General features: G+C 37.0%; 2 protein-coding genes and 1 pseudogene across 2 annotated transcripts; all 3 read left to right on the top strand.

The window, feature by feature from the left end:
- The first annotated feature begins 1,369 nt into the window (after positions 1 to 1,369).
- On the top strand, positions 1,370 to 2,302 carry LOC122430940 (olfactory receptor 145-like). The gene has a single exon (XM_043451911.1). It carries the CDS (start codon positions 1,370 to 1,372, stop codon positions 2,300 to 2,302), a length of 933 nt encoding a protein of 310 aa, XP_043307846.1.
- Positions 2,303 to 6,629: 4,327 nt separating this feature from the next.
- Positions 6,630 to 7,560, top strand: LOC122431146 (annotated as a pseudogene).
- Positions 7,561 to 13,787: 6,227 nt separating this feature from the next.
- LOC122431020 (olfactory receptor 8B3-like) lies at positions 13,788 to 14,714 on the top strand. Its single transcript, XM_043452043.1, has one exon. It carries the CDS (start codon positions 13,788 to 13,790, stop codon positions 14,712 to 14,714), a length of 927 nt encoding a protein of 308 aa, XP_043307978.1.
- The last annotated feature ends 1,971 nt before the right edge of the window (positions 14,715 to 16,685 follow it).

Below are 16,685 nucleotides of genomic sequence, written 5' to 3'. Positions count from 1 at the left end.
CTTTGAACTGAAAGATTAAATAAATTGCCCAAAGAATTATAGGATGTAGCTAAATTAAGATTCACAATGCTCTCTCTAGCTCCATGGTCCCTACTCATTTCTATAATGAGAAGAAATTGATAACTCCAATTACTGACATGTTACAGAAAATGACCTAGTGAGAGAATCAGGTAGAAATTACAAGGTTTGTATTTTTTTTTAAGTATAAGCTGTAGAAAGGATATACAACATTGAAAATCATTTCAGAGACATTTTACAGTGAGGAGAGCTGAAGTGAGTTACTGAAACATTTGAAAAATTTCTGATGAAGAAATACAGAAATATGGAAATAGGAGTCTTACAGATGATATGTCCATTTGGGAAACTGGAATAAAAAGGGAATGAAGCAATGTAGCGGCCTTCTGTTCAGAGGTGAAGATAATGAGAAGACAGGAATTTACTTTGGATCTACACTGAGGGATGCACAATACCTAAAATGAAAAAAACTAAAAGAGTGAGTCCCTAAGGAACTAAAGGCAGATCATGATCCAGGATATATAATTTCCATATCCCCTTTTATACATATGATCTACTCCCTAGGGAAAAGATTGAGAAGCTTCTAGCCTGTTTTTGCCAAGTGCATTTATCACTACACTCACTTTGAATCCTCTGTGTCTAATCCAGTAGCAAGTGTGATAATTAAAAGGCTTTATTTTCTCTGATGCTTGAAAGGACTGAAATAATTATCAGAAATCATAGTAGTTCAGAAAGACTTCTCAGGCATATGTTTAGGCTCACACCTCTCAGGATAAAATAAATCAAGGCCTCAGGAATCTGAAATAGCATTTCCAGTCCTAACTGGGTAAAGACCAAGGATAAGGGAGCCAGCTCTGAGGTTTTCTGAACTAAGGTGAGTTTCTGAATTCAATTTACATATTTATTCCCTGTTTTGAAATGAATGTACAGTGACTGAATGCATGCCCATTCTTTCCCATTTTCTGTAGATCTGAGAATTACAACAAACTGGCAGAGGAATCTGTGAGAGAGTCATCAGAGAATGTTTAGAGACATTCAATGTCTCTGTCCTGGTCTATCCTTCTTGCCCTTTGTGTTTCCAGAAATTTCCTTGCACATAGCAGTACTGGCCTTAACTCTAAATTTTGTGATTTCCTTTGCTGCATTTAGCTTATACAAATCCACATCACTCTGTATCCTGATAAAGGTAAAGGCAGATTCTGTGGGACCAGGTAGGACTCTGACATTCACACGGACTCTAGTCTCTGACATTCCTAGTATTTACCCTCCCTTGTAGATGAGACACTGTGGCAAGGGCTGAGTTGTTCTTTAATGGAACACTTTCTCCTGTGTCCACAGATTCCCATAAAGAAGAATGGCTCCTGGAAATGACTCTTTTGTGACTGAATTCATTCTGTTGGGATTAACAGACCAACCAGATCTCCAACTCCCTCTATTCTTCTTTTTTCTAGGAATGTATATGGTCACTGTATTGGGAAATTTGGGATTGATAATCCTAATTGCACTGAATTCACACCTGCACACCCCCATGTACTTTTTCCTCTTTAACTTGTCCTCTATAGACCTCTGTTATTCTTCTGTGTTTACACCAAAAATGCTAATTAATTTCACATCAAAGAAGAATACTATTTCTTATATGGGGTGCATGACTCAGCTCTACTTTTACTGTTTTTTTGTCATTTCTGAATGCTATCTGCTGACATCAATGGCCTATGACCGCTATGTGGCCATCTGTAAGCCACTTTTGTATAATGTTATCATGTCCCCTAAAGTGTGTTCCAGCCTTATGCTTGGTTCATACTTGATGGGGTTTTCTGGTGCCATGGCTCACACTGGATGCATGCTGAGACTGACCTTCTGTGATGTAAACACCATCAACCATTACTTCTGTGACATCCTCCCTCTGCTCCAGCTCTCCTGCACAAGTACCTACATCAATGAATTGGAAATGTTCATCGTGGCAGGCATCAACATCATTGTGCCCAGTCTCACCATCTTTGTCTCTTATGGTTTTATCCTCTCTAACATCCTCCGTGTCAAGTCCAGGGAGGGCAGATCCAAAGCCTTCAACACCTGCAGTTCCCATATCATTGCTGTTTCTCTCTTCTTTGGATCAGGGGCATTTATGTATCTCAAACCATCTTCTGCTGTGTCTATGGATGAGGGTAAAATCTCTTCTGTCTTTTATACCAATACTGTTCCCTTCCTTAACCCATTAATTTACAGCATGAGGAACAAAGATGTCAAACAGGCTCTGAGAAAAACCCTGAGGAGGAGACAGTTTTGATCAAAAACACTCACTGTGTGCATGAGTTACAGGACAGTGAGATTCTGTTCAGTTTTAGTGACAGCTTTCTTACCATATTCTTTCTGTTATCTTTTATTCCTAGCACCGGAAAAAAATTTGAGTTATGTTCAAATAATTTATTTACATTTTTATGTAAGTATGTTCCCCACTGTTTTCAAAGTACATATCATCTCTATTTCCTGCTGTGTAAGATCATTAAATAGTAAATATATTATCTCTTTGTTTTCTTTATCATTTTGAAATGTTTCTTTCCACTGGGAAAAGATGAATTCTCTCCAAATAATGCACTTAAGAACACTAGACAATTCCAGTTGAGCTATTTCAAATCCTAAAAGATGTTGCTGTGAAAGTGCCACACTCTAGGTTGCTTCCGTGTCCTGGCTATTATAAACAGTGCTGTGATGAACATTGGGGTACACGTGTCTCTTTCAGTTCTGGTTTCCTCGGTGTATATGCCCAGGAGTGGGATTGCTGGGTCATATGGCAGTTCTATTTCCAGTTTTTTAGGGAATATCCACACTGTTCTCCATAGTGGCTGTACTAGTTTGCATTCCCACCAACAGTGTAAGAGGGTTCCTTTTTCTCCACACCCTCTCCAGCATTTATTGCTTGTAGACTTTTGGATAGCAGCCATACTGACTGGCATGTAATGGTACCTCATTGAGGTTTGATTTGCATTTCTCTGATAATGAGTGATGTTGAGCACCTTTGCATGTGTTTGTTAGCCATCTATATGTCTTCTTTGGAGAAATGTCTGTTTAGATCTTTGGCCCATTTTTTGATCGAGTCATTTATTTAATAGCCAGGACATGGAAGCAACCTAGATGCCCATCAGCAGATGAATGGATAAGAAAGCTGTGGTATATATACACATTGGAATATTACTCAGCCATTAAAAAGAATACATTTGAATCAGTTCTAATGAGATGGATGAAACTGGAGCCTATTATACAGAGTGAAGTAAGCCAGAAAGACAAACACCAGTGCAGTATACTAAGGCATATATATGGAATTTAGAAAGATGGTAATGATAACCCTATATGCAAGACAGAAAAAGAGACACAGATGTACTGAACAGACTTTTAGAGTCTGTGGGAGAAGGTGAGGGTGGGATGTTCAGAGAGAACAGCATTGAAACAAGTATACTATCAAGGGTGAAACAGATCACCAGCCCAGGTTGGATGCACGAGACAAGTGCTTAGGGCTGGTGCACTGGGAAGACCCAGAGGGATGGGATGGAGAGGGAGGTGGGAGGGGGGATCGGGATGGGGAACACATGTAAATCCATGACTGATTCATGTCAATGTATGACAAAACCTCTACAATATTGTAAAATAATTAGCCTCCAAAGAATAAAAATAAACGGAAAAAAAAAAGAAAGTGCCACACTCAGTATGCCAGCAAATTTGGAAAACTCAGCAGTGGCCACAGGACTGGAAAATGTCAGTTTTAATTCCAGTCCCAAAGACGGGCAATGCTGAAGAATGCTCAAACTACTACTCAATTGCACTCATCTCACACACTAGCAAAGTAATGCTCAAAACTCTCCAAGCCAGGCTTCAACAGTACATGAACCGTGAACTTCCAGATGTTCAAGCTGCAGTTAGAAAAGGCAGAGGAACCAGAGATAAATTGCCAGCATCCATTGGATCATTGAAAAAGCAAGAGAGTTCCAGAAAAACATCTACTTCTGCTTTATTGACTATGCCAGTCTCTGGCTGCGTGGATCAAAACAAACATGGAAAAATTCTTTAAGAGATGGGAATACCAGACCACCTGACCCACCTCCTGAGAAATCTGTATGCAGGTCAAGAAGCAACAGTTAGAACTAGACATGGAACAACAGACTGGTTCCAAATAGGAAAAAGAGTACGTCAAGGCTGTATATTGTCACCCTGCTTTTTAACTTATATGCAGAGTACATCTTGAGGAATGCTGGACTGCATGATCAAGATTGCCAGGAGAAATATCCATAACCTCAGATAGGCAGATGACACAAACCTTGTGGCAGAAAGTGAAAAAGAACTAAAGAGCCTTTTGATGGAAGTGAAAGAGGAGAGTGAAAAGGCTGGCTTAAAACTCAACATTCAGAAAACTAGGATCATGGCATCTGGCCCCATCACTTCATGGCAAATAGATAGGAAAACAATGGAAACAGTGAGAGACTTTATTTTGGGGGCTCCAAAATCACTGCAGGTGGTGACTGCAGCCATGAAAATAAAAGACACTTGCTCTTTGGAAGAAAAGCTATGAACAACCTAGATAGCATATTAAAAAGCAGAGTGAATATGTGGGAAAATGATAAAAATAATAGTTAGGAGCCACTAAAGTTCAACATTACACTAGATCAGTTTAAAGACAAATTCAGAAATTGTGTGGTGGCTAAGGGACATGGATGAGGTCATTGTGGTTGCAGATGTTATAGGTTAATATAAGCTTAACATAGCATAAGAGAAGTCTTGAGGGTATTCTGAAAGCTCTTAGACAAAATTAATATGAGTTTCAGAGTACTCATTGAATTCTTTCCATGTACTCTGTTGTTCTTAGATTCAAGATCCAAAGAGTTAACAAGATAGAATAAATGGTTGTCCTTATAGAATTTACAGTTTATAGAGAACACAAAGGGAAAAAGTCTGATGAGTGTTATGTAACAGAATCTAGTGAAAGTTATGAGAACATGAATAATAACAGCTGTCATTTATTGACTATCATATGCCATATGGTGTCCAAACCATTTTACTTTTTTTTATTTAATTAACACAACAGCTCAATGAAAAGGACGCTATTTTATCATTCCTTATGTTACATAGGAGAAACAAGAGATTAAGTAACTTTTCCCAAATGATGTAGTTTGTAAAAAAGGAAGAAGGAAAGTAGGATTCACAATACTCTAACTCCGTGGCTCCTATTCTTTTCTGTGATGAGAAAAAAATTGATAGCTGAAATATTACAGAAAATGAGCCAGTAGAAGAGTCAGGTAGAAATTTCAGGTATATGTTAAAAGCATAAACTATAGAAGGGATGTACTATACTACAGATTCTTTCAGAGACATCTCAGAGAGAGAACAACTGAAATGAGTCACTGCAACATTTGAAGAATTTCTGATTAAAAAAAAATAATAAAGAAACCTGAAAGTAGATCTCTTACACAAACATGTCCATTTAGTAAATGTAAATAAAGAGGGAATGAGACAATTTAGTAGCTTTCCCTTCAGAGGTGTAGATAATGAGGAGATGGGAATTCACTTTGGATTTACCTGAGGGATGTACAGTCCCTAGAACAAAGCAAAAATGAGTAAAAGAGTAGGTCCATAAGAACTAAAGACAGAATGTGAACTGGAATTCATAGTTTCCTTATTCCATATTATACATATAATCTACACCCTGGAGAGAAGACCAAGCAAGCTCCTAACCTGTTTTTCACCAAGTGCATTACATCATTACACTCACATTAAATCTTCTGTGTCTAATCAAGTAGCAAGTATGATAAAAGGATTATTTTCTTCTGTCACTCGACAACACTGAAAATATCAGAAATTATAGAAGTTCAGAAAGATTTCCAGAGCACAGGTGAATTAATGTCTTTCTCATCTCGCCTAAAATCAAAAGGATCAAGCTTGGAGAACGTGATATGACATTTCCAGAACCAACAGGGTAAAGACATAGGGTAAGGGAGCCAGACCTGAAGTTTTAAGACAAAGTTGGGTGAGTTTCTGAATTTAATTTACAGTACTTATTCCTTGTTTTGAGATGAAAGTCCATGAACCATTTTTTCTCATTTTGTGTTGTTGGGTCTCAAGTGAAACTAGTGGAAGCATCTGTTGCAGAGGAATTGCAGAATATTAGAGGGCTCAAAGGACATAACAGTCAGGCAGATTCCTCTAAGTAGGTAGATCTCTCCTTCTTCTACCTTTATGATTTTTACTCTGTGACAAGGTTGGTAAATTAATTCTCATAGACTTGGGCCCCTTCGTCTTGATTTAGAAACAGTGTTCTTGGTTCCTGCCCCATAAGGTCTTTCTGCAATGAGAAGACTGGTGAGGGAAGAGTTGACATGAATGAAGGAATGTTGAGATGAGAGTAGAAGAATTGCATCCTTGTCCATCCTTCTCTTCCCTGGCTTTTCCCAGAAGGTATGTTTGCATATGGCAGCACTTGCCTTCCCACTCTAGGATGATTATGATGTCCTTTGTTATATTTAGCTTATAAAAGTCCTAATAAAGGCAAGTCCACATCACTCTGTATACTGATAATGGAAAAGGCAGACTCTATGGGACCAGGTTGGGATAGTGCCAGGCGTTCAAGAATGGCTCCTGGAAATGGGTCTTTCCTGACTCAGTTCATTTTGATGGGATTAAAAGAACAACCAGATCTCCAGCTCCCCCTTTTCTTCCCGTTCCTAAGAATGTATGTGGTCACTATAATGGGGAACTTGAGCTTGATAATCTTAATTCAGCTGAATTCACATCTACATACCCCGCCATCTACTTTTTCCTCTTTAACTTGTCCTTCATAGATCTCTGTTATTCTTCTGTGTTTACACCCAAAATGCTGATTAACTTCGTATCAAAGAAGAATATTATCTCTTACATGGGGTGCATGACTCAGCTGTACTTCTGTTTTTTGTCGTTTCTGAAATCTATGTGCTGACATCAATGGCCTATGACCGCTATGTGGCCATCTGTAAGCCACTTTTGTATAATGCTGCCATGTCCCCTAAAGTGTGTTTCAGCCTAATGCTTGGTTCCTACTTGATGGCATTTTCTTGTGCCATGGCTCACACTGGATGCATGCTGAGACTGACCTTCTGTGATGCAAACACCATCAACCATTATTTCTGTGACTTCCTCCCTCTGCTCCACCTCTCCTGCCCAAGTGCCTACATCAGTGAGCTGGTAGTTTTCTTCATGGCAGGCATCAAAATAATTGTGTCCAGTATTACCATCTTTGTCTCTTATGGTCTCATTTTCTCCAACATCTTTCACATCAGCTCCACGGAGGGCAGGTCCAAAGCCCTAAACACTTGCAGTTCCCACATAATTGCTATTTCTCTGTTCTTTGGATCAATGTCATTTATGTATCTGAAACCATCTTCTGCTGGGTGTATAGATGAGAGAAGTATCTCTTCTGTCTTTTACACCAATGTGGTTGCTGTGATGATCCCCTTATTCTACAGCTTTAGAAATAAAGATGTGAAAACAGCTCTGAGAAAAACAGTAAGTGGGATACAGTTTTGACTAGCAACAACATTTTTGTTTGTTTTATAGTCTCCTCTGAAGAGTTAGATACTGAGAAACTATGACTTTATCACCACTATAGTATGTTTGCTTTTTTAATATTTTTAGATGTTCACCTTAACAGTTTTTAACTCCTCACTGTATCCTTGATTTGTAGTTTTCAATGAAGTTTTCACTCATAACACATCCCCTGATCTCAATATCAACATGTGTGATTTTCTTTTAAAAAGATCTTTTTATATAAAACCATTGACCTAGATTGGTATTTTTTTCATTTACCTGCTATCCCTTTTTATAAAATTGTCTTCCTTATATACAGAGAAGTGAATCTAAATTGGTCAATAATGATCACACTCTTTATAACTTTTGTAGGTATGCAGAGGTGCACTCACTCTATTCTCTATTTTACCATCACTTGAGGTGCCAAAAATGTTCAACAGCTTGTCACAGATCTTCCATTTGAGAAGCCTCAAAATAGAAATTAAATTTGTTTCATTTTTAGAAAAAATGAACTTTCAAATTAGGTTTCATTCCATCAGATTATTCTGTAAAATAATTTTTGAAGGTGGAAGTTAGCTATACTCATGCAATTAAAATGGAAATAAGTAATTTAGATATGATCTTTCTTTCAAGGTTTATAGCAATAAAAACCTACCTCATGAAACAAGATAAATCTCAAATAAAGAACCTTACCTTGTATTTAAAGAAAATATAAAGAGTAGAAATTACAAAACCCAAAGTTAATAAAAGGAAAGAAATTATAAAGAAAAGAGCAGAAATTAGTGAAACAGAGACTGAAAAAATACAATAGGAAAGGTCAATGAGACTATGTTCTTTGAAAAGATAAACAAAATCAATAACCCTTCTGCCAGACTCATCAAGACAAAAGACAGATGGCCCCCAAAATAAAATAAAAATGAAAAGAGGTATTACGAGCAACATCACACAAATAAGAAGGATCATAAGAGATTATACAAAGCATTATATGACAATAAAATGGACAACCTAGAGGAAATGGACAAATTCCTAGAAATGTACAGTCTCCCAAGACTGAACTGGAAAGAAGTTGAATATGAACAGGTCACTTGTCAGTAATGAAGTTGATTCAGTATTTTTAAAAAAGTCCAAGACCAAATGGCTTCAAAGGTGAATTCCAATCCATGGCTGATCCATGTCAATGTATGACAAAAACCACTACAATATTGTAAAGTAATTAGCCTCCAACTAATAAAAATAAATGAAAAAAATAAATAAAAAGAGAGAACAGCTATCCTTTTCAAACTATTCCAATAAATTTCAGAGAAAGGAGCAATTTCAAGCTCATTATTTGAGAGCAGCCTCACCCTAATATAAAAATAAGACAAAAATACCACAAAATGTCCATATTACTGATGAACATAGCTGCAAAAATTCTTAAGAAAATACAGGAAAACCGGTTTCACCAATACATTAAAAGGCTTATATCAATTTGGATATATCTCAGAGATGCAAGGATGATTCAATAAGTGGAAATCAATCAATGTGATATACCACATTAACAAATTGAAATAAAAAATTATATGATCATCTCAATAGATGAAAAACAAATCTTTGGAAGAAGTTCAATACTTGTTTTTCATAGATCTCTCACTAAAGGCCACAGAGGGAGGCATCCCCACATAGTAAAGTCCACATGCGAGAAACTCACTGCTGACATTACATTCAATGGTGAAAAGCAGAAAGCATTTCCTCTAAGACCAGAATTGAGACCAAAATGCTCACTATCACCACTTCAGTCCACATAGTATTGGAAGTCCTAGCCATAGAAATCAGACAAGAAAAAGACATAAAGGCATCCACATTAGAAAGGAAGAGCTAAAACTTGTACTGTTTGCAGACATGATTGTAGAAAAAGAGAATCTTACAGAAACCACCAAAAACCATTAGTACTCATTCATAAATTCAATAAATGTGCAGGAAACAAAACTGAACAAACCAATTTGTTGCATCTCTCTAAAGTAATAAACTATCAGAAAGAGAAACAATCAAATTTACAGTTTGATTGTTTGAGAGAACAATCAAATTTACAAGTGCATTAAAAAGAATAAAATACCCAGGAATAAACATAACTGAGGAAGTGAAAGACCCATGCTCAGAAAATGATGACACTGGTGAAAGAAATTGAAGATTGCACTAAGAAATGGAAACATACACCTTGCTCATGGTTTGGCAAAATTAATATTATTAAAGTGACCATACTACCCAAGGAAATTTCTTGCAATCCCTACAATAACATTTTTCATAAAACTTAAACAAATAATTCTAAAATTTGTGTGGAAACACAAAAAACCCAAATAGCTTAAACAGTCTTTAAAAAGAAGAACAGGTCTTGAGATATCACACTTCCTGATTTCAAACAATACTACAAAGCTCTAGGGATCAAAACAGCATAGTACTGACACAAAACACATGTCAATCAATTGGACAGAATAGAGAGTCCAGAAATGAACCCACACTTGTCTGGTTAATGAATCTATGACATGGGAATCAAGAATACAAAGTGTGGGAAAGATAGCCTCTTCAGGGTTTTGGGAAAACTGGACAGCTATATGCAAAAGAAACTGGGCCACCATCACACCACATACAAAAGTAAACTCAAAATGGGTTAAAAAATTAAAGGTGAGACTGGAATCATAACATTTCTGGCAGAATACATAGACTAAATGCTCTTTGACATCAGAATTAGCAGTATCTCTTTGGCTATGTCTTCTTGGCCAAGAGAAACAAAAGCGAAAATAAATAGAACTACTCAAACTGAAAAACTGTTTCACAGTAAAGGAATCTGTCACCAATATGAAAAGGCAGGGCTTCCTTGGTGGCTCAGTGGTAGAGATCTGCCTGCCAATGAAGGAGACACAGGTTCAACCCCTCGTCTGGGAGGATACCACATGCCGTGGAACAACTAAGCCCATGTGCCTCAGGTACTGAACCTGTGCTCTAAAGGCTGAGAGGTGCAACTACTGACCCAAGTGCTGCAACTGTTGAAGCTCTCTTGCCTTAGAGACCCCTTATCCTCAATAAAAGATGCCACTGCAGTGAAGAGTAGCCCCACACTCTGCAACTAGGGAAAAGCCTGTGCAACAGCAAGGACCTGGCACAGTCACAAGTAAATAAATAAATTAAATTATTTTAAAACATGAAAAGGCAGCATACTGAATGGAAGAAGATTTGCAAATGACATGGCTGATAAAGAGTTGATTTCCAGAATATAGAAATAACTGATACAAGTCAACATCAAGAAAATAAACAACCTGATTTAAAAATGGGCAAAGAAACTGGATAGACATTTTTCCAAAGAAGACAAATAGATGGTCAACACACACACATGGAAAGATGCTCAGCTTACTGATCTCAGGGAAAGGCTAATCAAACCCCAGTGAGATATCACTTCAACCCTCTGAATGTCTATTATCTACAAGAAAATGGAGTATTAATGAGGATGTGGAGAGAAGGGCATATTTGTTCACTGCTGGCTGCAATACAATGGAAAACATTATGAAGATTCCTCAAAAAATTAAATTTAGAATACATTTGTATTTCTAAAATGGCTTGAAGCTCTCAAGGCAATTCAAATTTAAACATCCTCCAACATTCTTTTTTATATTTTTGAGAAGGCTGAAAGTTTGTTCAATATTTAATCTGTGTAAAATATACTCCAATCAATCAAAATGGTATTTTCATGGCTTCTCATCAAAGATAACTCTGACTCAATTTCTTCATTAGTTTTAGCAAAGACTTAATCATCATTGTAAGAACTGTATTTTTACTCCATAGGTTCCGTTTTCAAGTGGGTAACGGAGAACATTGAAAATTCTTGAACTAGGGTGGGCCAGAGCTATGATTTCAGACCTTATTCTATCAGCAGTGTCCATGCTGATAAATAAATAAGGGTAAATAGCTAGGAAAATGCTAGAATAATAATGGCCACAGTAGTTCAACAATATAGTTCAGTTTAAACATGAAATATAGAAGTCAGGTGGTGGCTGAGGGACATGGATGAAGGACACTGTGAGTGTAGATGCTGTGTCTTTGCATAAGAGAAATGTTGAATATATTCTGGAGGGTTTCAGGCAAAAAATAACTTGCCTTTCAGAAAGAGCCACTGAATTTTTTCTAGGTACTCTGCAGTGTTCTGAGATTCATTAGCAAAATAGTAAAGATAGTAGAATAAATGTTTGTCTTTGGAGAATTTACAATTTATAAAGGAACACAGGAACTAAAGGAAGAAGTTTGTTGAGTGGTGTAAGGGAGACACTACTGGAATTTATGATAATATAAATAATAACAGCTGACACTCATTAACTATTCACCATATCACAAGTACTGTGCCAACCATTTCACTTAGATATTTTTCATTTATTGACACAACAGTCCAATGAAAGAGGTGTTCTCCTTACCACCCCTATTTTAAATATTTGAAAAGAGAGATTAAGTAAATTGTTCCAAGTGTTGTAGTTAGTAAGGGTGGAAGAAGGAAGGCAAGATTCACAACACTCTCTCTCATTTTATAGGCCCCTGCTCTTTTCTATGATGAGAAAAGATTGGTAACTTCAGTTAATGAAGTGTTACAGAAAATGACCCAGCAGGAGAATCAGGTAGAAATTTCAAGTATATATTAAGAGGATAAACTCTAGAAAGGATATACAACATTACCAATAATTTCAGAAATATCCTGAGAGAGAACAGCAGAAATGAGTTACTTCAACATTTGAAACATTTTAGAAAAAGAAATAAAGAACTCTGGAATTAGGACTCTTGCAGAAAATATGTCCACTTAGTAAATGGGCGTAAAGAGAATGAAGCAATATAGTAACTTTCCCTTCAGAGGTAAAGATTATGAGATTGGGAATATACTTTGATCCACCTGAGGGATGTACAATCCCTAAAGTAAAGTGAAAAATGAGTAAAAGAGTGAGTCCATAAGGAACTAAAGACAGATCATGAAGAGGGATCAATAATCTTCTTATTCCCTGTATTCATCTAATCTACTCCCTGGGGAAAAGACTCAGCAAGCATCTAGCCTGTTTTTAACCAAATGCATTACATCATTACACTCACATTAAATCTTCTGTGTCCAATCAAGTAGCAAGTGTGAAAACAAAAGGCTTAATTTTTCTATACTGCATGAAAGGACTGAAAACAATTATCAGAGATCACAGTAGTTCACAGAGATTTCGAGGGCATGTGTTGATGCCGTCTCATCAGAAAATCAAAGAAATCAAGACTTAGGAACTGGAAGTTGCATCTCCAGTATCAACTGGGTAAAGACAACTGAAAAGGGAGCCAACCTTGAGGTTTTCTGAACTAAGGAGGGTGCATTTTAGAATTCAGTTTATAGTAATGATTCCCCTTTTTGAGAGGAAAGTCCAGGGACCTGATACACTCCCACACTTTCTCATGTTGTCCAGTTCTGTGAATGAAATGAAACTAGTGGAAGCATCTGTTGGAGAGGGGTCAGAACATGTTCAGAGACATGAGGGGGCACAAGTGACATATAAGTCGGGAAGTTTCCCCTAAGTAGGTGTAATTCTCTCCTCCTGTATGGCTTTTGCTCTGTGACAAGGGGAGTAACGTATTTCTCATAGATTCTGGTTCCTTCATCTTGGTTTAGAACAGTGCTCTTGACTTCTACCACATCAGATCTAACCTGCATTAGAAGAAATCACTAGGCTGTTGTTAGGGTCACTGCCTCCAGTAATCCTGGTGAAGGAAGAGTTCAAGTGAATGAGGAAAAGTTGAGATGACAATAGAACAATGGTATCCTAATCCATCCCTCTTCCCCTTGGATTTTCCAGCAGGTATGCTTGCATTAGGCAGGACTGGGCTTCCCTTGGTTTGTGATGTACTTTTCTATAGTTAGCCTATAACAGCTCTAATATAGGCATCTCTGGTGGCTTAGTCAGAAAAGAATCTTCATGCACTGCTGGAGAACAGGGAACAATCCCTGGGTTGGTAAGATCCCCTGGAGGAGGGCATTGCAACCCACTGCAATATTCTTGCCTGGAGATTCCATGGAAAGTGGAGCCTGGCTGGCTGCAGTCTATGAGATCCCAAGAGAATTGGATAAAACTTACTGACTAAAAAAGAAAAACAACAGTGCTCTTTTGTAGGATGTGATACTGTGGAAGAGTCAAGTTGTTCTCTAATGGAACCCTTTCTCCTGTGTCCACAGATTCCCTTAGAGAAGAATGGCTCCTGGAAATTACTCTTTTGTGACTGAATTTATTCTGTTAGGATTAACAGACCAACCAGATCTCCAACTCCCTCTATTCTTCCTGTTTCTAGGAATGTACATGGTCACTGTATTGGGAAATTTTGGATTGATAATCCTAATTGCACTGAATTCACACCTGCATACCCCCATGTACTTTTTCCTCTTTAACTTGTCCTTCATAGATCTCTGTTATTCTTCTGTGTTTACACCCAAAATGCTGATTAACTTCATATTAAAAAAGAATATTATCTCTTACATGGGGTGCATGACTCAGCTCTACTTCTTCTGTTTTTTTGTCATTTCTGAAATCTATGTGCTGATTTCAATGGCCTATGACTGCTATGTGGCCATCTATAACCCACTCTTGTATCATGCTGCCATGTCCCCTAAAGTGTGTTCCAGGCTTATGCTTGCTTCCTACTTGATGGCCTTTTCTGGTGCCATGGCTCACACTGGATACATGCTGAGACTGACCTTCTGTGATGCAAACACTATCAACCATTATTTCTGTGATGTCCACCCTTTGTTCAAGCTCTCCTACACAAGTACCTATGTCAATGAGCTTGTAGTTTTCATTGTGGTGGGCATCAACATCACTGTGCCCAGTTTCACAATCTTTGTCTCTTATGGTCTCATCCTCACCAACGTCCTCCACATCAGGTCCACAGAGGGCAGGTCCAAAGCCCTAAGCACCTGCAGTTCCCACATCATTGCTATTTCTCTGTTCTTTGGATCATGTGCATTTATGTATCTCAAACCATCTTCTGCTGGGTCTATGGATGAGGAAAAAGTCTCTTCTGTCTTTTATACCAGTGTGGTTGCCATGATGAACCCCTTGATCTATAGCTTGAGAAATAAAGATGTGAAAACTGCTCTGAGAAAAACTCTGAGTAGGAGATAATTTTGAATAGACTATCTCTGTGCAGTTGGTCAAAGGCAGGAAGGTTTTGTGCTTAATCATAGTAATTTTATTGACAATATTTTTTATTCTTTTTCACCATGTGGCAGGATATCTGAGTCATCTCTCAATTTATTTCCACTTTTTTTAGAATAGGTCTCTTTTTTCTTACTCACTAGCGAAATTTCCTTTCCTCACTTTCTCCCCTTTATTAATATCATTCAAAAAATTTATAAAATCTGTTTTTTCTTTTAGTTTGAATGTTTTTCCCTGTAGAAATAAAAGACAGGTCTACTGGTGGTCAAATTAGGGAACTTGAAATTAACATGGTGTCTTCATGGATATCTTATCCACAACTTGCCATCAGTAGCATGAATCAGACAATGTCTTCCTTGAGCAAGAATATATTTCATTTAATCCCTGAGATATAAGGTTACATAATGATTGTTACATAAATACTTAACAAAACTGTTAAGTATAAACAATTTTGCTTTTGTTAACAATACACATTTTGCTTTCTTGACAAAGAATTTTCTTACTTTTATACAGCCAGCCCTTCACATAACAGATTGTTAACATATACTGCCTGGAAGGGAAAGTATAGCTCAGGGCAGTTATTGCTTTATTTACAGTTGTATATCTTCTAATGAAAACATCTAGACTAAATTCAATTTTGTGATTTAAAGTCTACTAATTTAAAGTCTACTTTGCTTATACTTTGTCTCATTATTTTTGTTTCAGTAAACATGGCACAGAAGAAAATATTCTAATTTGAAATTTGACTGTGTTTTGTCCCTGGATGGTGCATGAATTTTTCTCAGGATGGTTATTTTTTAGTTGTTTTTATGAAAATAGTTTGTTTTTTTTGTTGTTGTTGGGAAATGGGAGGTCTTATGAATATGAATATTGGGGAGATGACTGGCTTAAGTAAGGATGTTATTTCTTCAAAAAAAAGTAAGAAAAATAAATGGAAAACCTGCAAGTGTTTGTAATTCAAGGAACAGGGCTTTGGGAGATTAAGGAGTCCAGAATCCTGTCATGAGCCCAAGGTTTAACAAGACACTTTGCCAATAAATAAGAGGTTTTTGTGGGGAGTTCTCATGAGGCTTAAGAATTGCATTTAAACAGGTGTTTTTACCTATTCCGTCTAGTACATTAACTATTTAGTCCATAAAGCTTTCATAAACTTATGATACACAGCAACTAATCAATAGTAGTGTTTTTTGAAATGAGGGTAGAAAAGTTGTGGTTCCATGTGAGGAGAAAGTTAGAGGACTTTTTTCAGAAGAGAAAATAATTATTAGTGATTAAAACACAAATTAAGGGTAAGGAATCTAGGAAATAAATTTTTGAAAATAAAAGCCTCTTTTTTATGAAAACCTAGAAATACGAAGGAGATCCAGGATTTCTATGGGTAAGATGAAACCTTATTTGATAATTAAAAAATTAAATTCATTAACCTCCATCACTGCGTGTGACATGGGCAGAACTAAATCACTTCTGCTTTTGTTGGCTACTTCCTCATGGATTTTAAAGTATAAAATCATCAAAATGCTGTTGGAGAATGATAATTTGAAAGAAATATTTGAAAACTAGCTCAAGTTATGACTATCTTTTAGGATGCTGGATTACGTTCCTTTTGAAAAAATATGGGGAAATGGTTACTCTAAAATGTTTAAGTGACTCTGCACACAGTTGCTCAGTTGTGTCCTACTCTTTGTGACCCAGTGGACTGTAGCCTGCTGACTCCTCTGTCCATGAAATTTTCCAGGCAGGAATACTGGAGTGTGTTGCCATAGGTTTGTTGCATATGGCCTTTATTATGTTGAGGTATGGGCCCTTCATAACCACTTTCTGGAGAGTTTTTTATCATAAATGGTCCTGAATTTGTCAAAAATTTATTGTGCATCTAATGAGATGATCATATTGATTTTATTCTTCAATTTGTTGGTGTAGTGTATAACATTGATTGAT

This window comes from Cervus canadensis, chromosome 29 (assembly GCF_019320065.1).
Source record: "Cervus canadensis isolate Bull #8, Minnesota chromosome 29, ASM1932006v1, whole genome shotgun sequence".
Classification (NCBI taxonomy): domain Eukaryota; kingdom Metazoa; phylum Chordata; class Mammalia; order Artiodactyla; family Cervidae; genus Cervus; species Cervus canadensis.
Note: the sequence above shows the minus strand (reverse complement) of the source record. Positions and strands in the feature narration are given on the sequence as shown.